Source organism: Aulonocara sp. 'chitande type north' Nkhata Bay, linkage group LG17, assembly GCF_057382095.1.
Source record: "Aulonocara sp. 'chitande type north' Nkhata Bay isolate Kocher_YH1m ecotype deep benthic linkage group LG17, A_spYH_male_GT1.1, whole genome shotgun sequence".
Taxonomy (NCBI): domain Eukaryota; kingdom Metazoa; phylum Chordata; class Actinopteri; order Cichliformes; family Cichlidae; genus Aulonocara; species Aulonocara sp. 'chitande type north' Nkhata Bay.
In genome coordinates this window covers 14039472-14045234 of record NC_141360.1, presented here as the reverse complement: position 1 = coordinate 14045234, position 5763 = coordinate 14039472, and the positions used below count along the sequence as shown (strand labels likewise).

The following is a 5763-nucleotide window of genomic DNA, read 5'->3' as shown; positions in this document are numbered from 1 at the left end:
CATCCTTCACTCACAGAGAAGAAAGACAACAAAGATGAGATACAGGTAAGAAGTCATCCGAAGACTTGCAGACAAGGGTTAGCGTGTGAGCGCCGACCGCTGCAGAGGTGGGGCTATTTTTGGAGCTGTGAGGGATTCACCCAGTCAATTTACATAACTGGAATGCCACTCGTGTCAGCACTTAAAAGAGTTCTGCTGCTCAAAGAAGACACGCTAATTCTCAACAGGTGAGCCAAACCATCAAGTTGCCAATTTTAGAAGAGACTTGTTAACAGGTTATATAAGCATAACGCATCTCTTTAGCCTAACAGGGGGCAGAGTTGACTCTGCTGATTTGACAATGCAGTTAAAGCAGTTTAATGCATTAAATATATCATCTTTCATTATGGCCTAAAGGTGAAAGAAGAGCCTGACCTTCTCAAGCGATTTGAAGGTTTGAATTCCACCTTAATCCAAATGTGCAGAGTGAAATGATAATGTGATACCTTATTGATCCCTTTGGGTAAACAGTCTTTCCACTTGTGATTTCAAATTGCCATGTAAAGAATAAAACACGCACAAAAAAACTGAGAACAGGTGTGCTTCCTTTCACACCACATCACTTTGGCACAGGTGTGTGTAGCTGCCTTGGCAGAGTACCTGAAATCGTATACAGCCTCATCTCACTCCTGCAAAGAAAAAGAAAAAAAAATCATGCAGGCACAACTACCACCAGCCAAGCAGTGTAAAATTCCCTTTGCGCCTCACCGGGTTGTTGTGCAGCGACGGCGTTAATGATAGCGCACATGCCGCTGATTTCCTCAGCTCTGGATTTAGGCTCTCAGCAGTCAGCCTCCTGAGTTTCAGCAAAAAAACAATTTCAGCTCACCAGCTGCTCCCCGAATTCCCGGAGAGAGAAGAAAGCTGTTTCCAGAATGTAAATTTGTATGTGACAACCTTTGGTTTCTCTGATGTTCCTTTCCTGTCACAAAGGACGGCTAAGAACACACCACATCACAAAGCTCAGATCATGAGTTCACTGTATTCAAATGGCCTCCACATTTACTAGATTTCAATCCAGTCGAGCACTTATGGGACGTGATGGAAGGGAAGATTCACATTATGGGTGTTCAGCCAACACATTTACAGCAGCTTTGTGATGCTATCACGTCAATATAGGCTAAAATGTCTGAGGACCATTTTCAGCACCTTTCTGATTCTCTGCCATGAAGAATTCATTTAATTCTGAAGACAAAAGGTGTCTTTAGCAGGGTGTACCTGATAAGTTGCTGGTAGTTGTGGTTACCTAGAGTCCTAATAATCAGATTTGGAGTTTGTATATTTTTTAGATTAACTGTAAACAATGGTCATATTTCTAAGAGTGTACAGCATCTATTTCAGCATTTATTACTTTAATATAAACATGTCCGGTCTGACTTCAATGCTTTGGTTAAAGTGCACTTAGATGAGATCAAAGTATTAGCAGATTTTCCTCTGAAAGAAATTATCGATCAAGAGAAACCTTTAAAAACATTCAGTGGAAGTGGGCGAGGAAAAATGTAAAATGTGGCAGAGAGGGTTCTGATAGAAATGACATGGCAACCCATTTAACATTTAGCTGTGAAGATTTGTTTAGAATGTATAATGAAATGTGATTTTTGTGTGCAATATATTGTATTTTTATAGGGCTGTCAGAAAGTTTGGGCTCTCAGATAATCAACAACCAGCACCTCTGAAATGATGCCATGTACAACCCTTACAGGTGCGTAGGAGCCTGCCCTCTTAAAAAGCAGGCAAGCGGACCTTGAATTTGACAAAGAAATGAAACAACAGAAACTGTGTTTTCAAGAAACAAGCTGCCATTGGGCTTGTCATAACACAACTGGAAAAACAGACAGGCTTCAAAGTGCATGTTCATATAGTTGATTTGCATACCTTCCACGTTCTCTCAAACATATATACACAAACAGTTCAGGGTCATATCGTTAATCATGCCTGTTATGTATACCCAACGTGATAATTATGTGATAACATAAAAACATGTACTGTAGACTCACAAACTGTTCAAGGTGTCAAACACAGATTGGTATCTCAGTGCTCTCTGCTGTCTGGAAGGCAGTAGGTAGTTTATAGTGACCCTATCTTATATGTTTCACTAGGAACTACCAATAGAAACATTTTCAACAGAACTATGTAAACACGCACACATGCATTAGGGTAAATGAAGCTGAACCTGCTCTGTGTTGTTGGGGGCCCCGGAAAGTCCGAGCAGGCACAAAGGAACAGGAGTGCCAGAGTAGACAGTTTAACTGGCCTGAGGCAAGGCTCATAACTCATGTTAACTCCAGCTGCTCTCTGCATCGTCACATGGCGGAGGCGCTGGCAGGAAAAGAGTTAGTGCCACTAACATATTCGGTTTACAGGTGTCAGGGGCGTCAGTTTACTTAAAACCTGCTCCAGTAGGTTTTAAGTAAGCTCCATTCTGTAACTGATTGACAAGCTCTCGACTGGAGCTGTGATTTATAGCTCAGATATTAACTAGTTATTATATTCTGTCACCAAACCTGTACTGCAACACTGACAAAGTACAAAAAAGCCTGATGTTCTTAAATTCTCTTCAAATCCATCTTTGCATAATAATTTATCTACCTTACAAACTTAAACGCTTTGTTTTATGCAATTGTTTTATGTTGTTGAAATAGAATAAAATTTATTTCAACTGTTTGCTTTAGCTTGCCGCACAGCAAGTTAAAGCAGCAAGGCCCAGGTGTCTGAGTGCTCTAATGGAAGTGCACATCTATTTGCAGTCAGTGCCGCGGTCTCCTTATACTCCTTATACTAAAGGAAATGCTGCGTGTAATATAATTATCCAAGAACGTGATGTATTTCCAGTAAATTAGGGTTCTGGAGTTTCGGAGACAGTGGATACCTCGCTCTCGCTCATTTACATCAGACACAGAAGTAAGTGTATTTTTTTCTGCTCTTCGCTCAGGTGTTTCCATGCATGCAGGTGCAATGGTTCTCTACTCTGAACTCCCCGTGAACTCGCGGGCAATCTTTGCGAATTTTCTATGAATTCTTTCTGTCTTCTCGCGTGTGGCGACTTACACGTCACCCAGCGTGCGTTAATTGGAACTCCTCCAAAATCTATCGCTTTTATTTCAGTTTAGCCTTCGCGTTACTTCCTCGTTCCGCCGGAGCGCCGGCGGATGGGTATGAGAAGTTCAAGTGAAAAGCAGCCAACAGCATTTTTCTCTATCAACTCTCGTGTCACCTTTTTTAATCTGTCTAGGGTTTTTCTGCGCTGTCTTCTTTTTTTCTGTGTAAAAGCCAAGGCATTCAACACTTCAAGAAGGATTTGCTGTTGTGCGTAAAATTGTCAAAGTTTTTTTATTGATTTCAAAAACGTGTTTAATTTCATAACCTTAATGGGCTGAAGTTATTTTAAAAAGAAGTAAGAGGAAGGAATTATTGTATTATTCGCCTTTATTTGATTGCACTTTGACTGAATCCATAAAAAGCAACTCGTAACTAGAAATAACGAGCTATTCACAGATAGTTGCGTTTGAAGCTAATTATATTTGTCATACCTGCCCTGCCTCGCCTCACTTATCCTCCCTGTTTTGTTTTTTTCTTCTTCTTCCCTGGTGTGGCATGGTAACGTCCAATTGTAAACATACATATACTATATTACTTCAGTCGCTTCAATGGATTCGAGTTGGAAACCCCGCCTGTGGGCCGTCCCTTTCCCAGGCGTTATATTATAACAAGACAAGCGTGTCTCCGGAGACAGATCTGTGTTCTGCTGCCCCAGACTGAGGCTCAGGGTGCCTCCAGCGCTCCACACGAGCCTTTACAACACACAACAAACACTCAGGCACATTTTTGCTGTCAGGACTCGTACACCTGCTGCGCTTCTGAGCTGAGACAAGAGTCCAACCTAGGAGACCATTCACACGGCAAGGTTACCGAGAGGAGACGGTTATCCTTTTTTGGGGAAATGAAACTTGAAGTTTTCTCCGCGCATCACTACGCGCAGAAGCCGCTGGAGTTGTGCATTGACGCAGAGGCGGGAGTCCCTTCTCCCCTGTCCGGAGACGAGCTGGGTTCGGACGGAGACTGCGTAGCCAACAGCCCGGCACCTGTCACACAGAGCAGCGATGGCGGCAAAGGGAAGCCCTACACCCGCAGACCTAAGCCCCCTTACTCCTACATCGCCCTGATCGCCATGGCCATCCGAGAGTCCAGCAGCGGCCGCCTCACTCTGGCAGAGATCAATGACTACCTGATGAAGAAGTTCCCGTTTTTCCGTGGCAGCTATACCGGCTGGAGGAACTCCGTGCGCCATAACCTGTCGCTCAACGACTGCTTCCTCAAAGTCCTGCGGGACCCGTCCAGGCCCTGGGGCAAGGACAACTACTGGATGCTCAACCCACAGAGCGAGTACACCTTCGCTGACGGGGTGTTCCGCCGCAGGAGGAAGCGCATCTCCAAAAGGCCCCTCAAGGAGCAGGAAAGCCCGGACATCCTCAGCGAGGACACCCGCCTCCCGGCCCCGGAAGAGAGAGTGGGGGCCAAGTTCTCCAGCCCGTTCGCCATCGACAGCATCCTCGGCACACCTTTCAAAAGAAGGGAGGAGAGGTCGTGCGTGGAGCAGCCCGGCCCCCGGCTGTACTGGTCCCCAGTGGCCCACGTACTGCCCTATAATCTGAACTATCCGGCACAGCACACTTACATGTCAGAGGCGGCGTACAGCGGCACAGAGCCCGGCAGAGATGCACCCACATACCTCCAGCACACAGCATCGGGCACCGCTGCACCTGAGGCCACATTCAAGATGCCCAGCAAAGCGCGAGGCTTTCATATAGAATCCTTGCTGTCGTGAGACATCCAGAGAGCTGTCAGGACTTGTGTGTTCTCATCCACAGTGTGCACTTTGGTGGGCACTCTCAGCTTTCAGTGCTTCAACTGTTTTACTGTGTGAGAGTCGGTGTGTCTCATCATGACTACTGTAGCTTCAGTCAAAGAAAAATAAAACAAACATGCCGAGTTGTTAATCTAGATATAACTGTGTGCTGACTAAGCAAATCATTAGAGTCATTGTAGGACATTCCACTGTGTGTGTGTGTGTGTGTGTGTGTGTGTGTGTGTGTGTGTGTGTGTGTGTGTGTGTGTGTGTGTGTGTGAGAGAGAGAGAGAGAGAGAGAGAGAGAGAGTATTCATATTCGTATCTATGGTTCATTGGTCATTTCTACTGTAGGACGGCAGCAAAGTGCCACGTCAAAACTGTTAAAAGTATCACTTTATTTATATTTTCATGTTTTGTATGACCTGCTGTATAAATATTGTATAATATTATTGACTGGGCTGCGTTAGGAATCACGTGGCTGCACTAAGAAACGCATGGAAAAATGTGCCGTTTTCCTGAGATTGATTGTTTGATTGATTGATTGATTGGTGCATGCCTGTTATTTTTTATGAATAAACAAAACACGTGAAACAATGGGACCCTGGTGTTCACTGAGTTATTCACTGCTGACATGAAAGGGGGGAAGGCAGCTGTTAGATCAGAAGCAGGTGCATGAATATGCGGTGGAGGGAGAGGGAGGGCCTCACACCTGCTGTAGGTATTTGTTGTGGTTTCTCTTGTTAGAGCCAAAAAGGAAAATAAGTTGGTCTTATTTTCGTTTGAAAATGAAACCATAATTACAAAAATTACCAAAGTCAAAAGATATATAATTATATAAAATATTTACAATCAAAGGTTATGTTGAGTCTGGTGCC

The 5763-nt window shown here is 44.3% G+C and overlaps 1 protein-coding gene across 1 annotated transcript; it reads left to right on the top strand.

Annotated features, from left to right (window-relative positions):
* Positions 1–3752: 3752 nt before the first annotated feature.
* foxq1b (forkhead box Q1b) lies at positions 3753–5487 on the top strand. The gene has a single exon (XM_086269778.1). The coding sequence runs from the start codon at positions 3980–3982 to the stop codon at positions 4862–4864; it is 885 nt and encodes a 294-aa protein (XP_086125904.1). The 5' UTR covers positions 3753–3979; the 3' UTR covers positions 4865–5487.
* Positions 5488–5763: the final 276 nt, after the last annotated feature.

Coding starts and splice junctions, on each gene's coding strand:
- foxq1b (XM_086269778.1), top strand. CDS start 3,980: ATGAAACTTGAAGTTTTCTCCGCGCATCACTACGCGCAGAAGCCGCTG.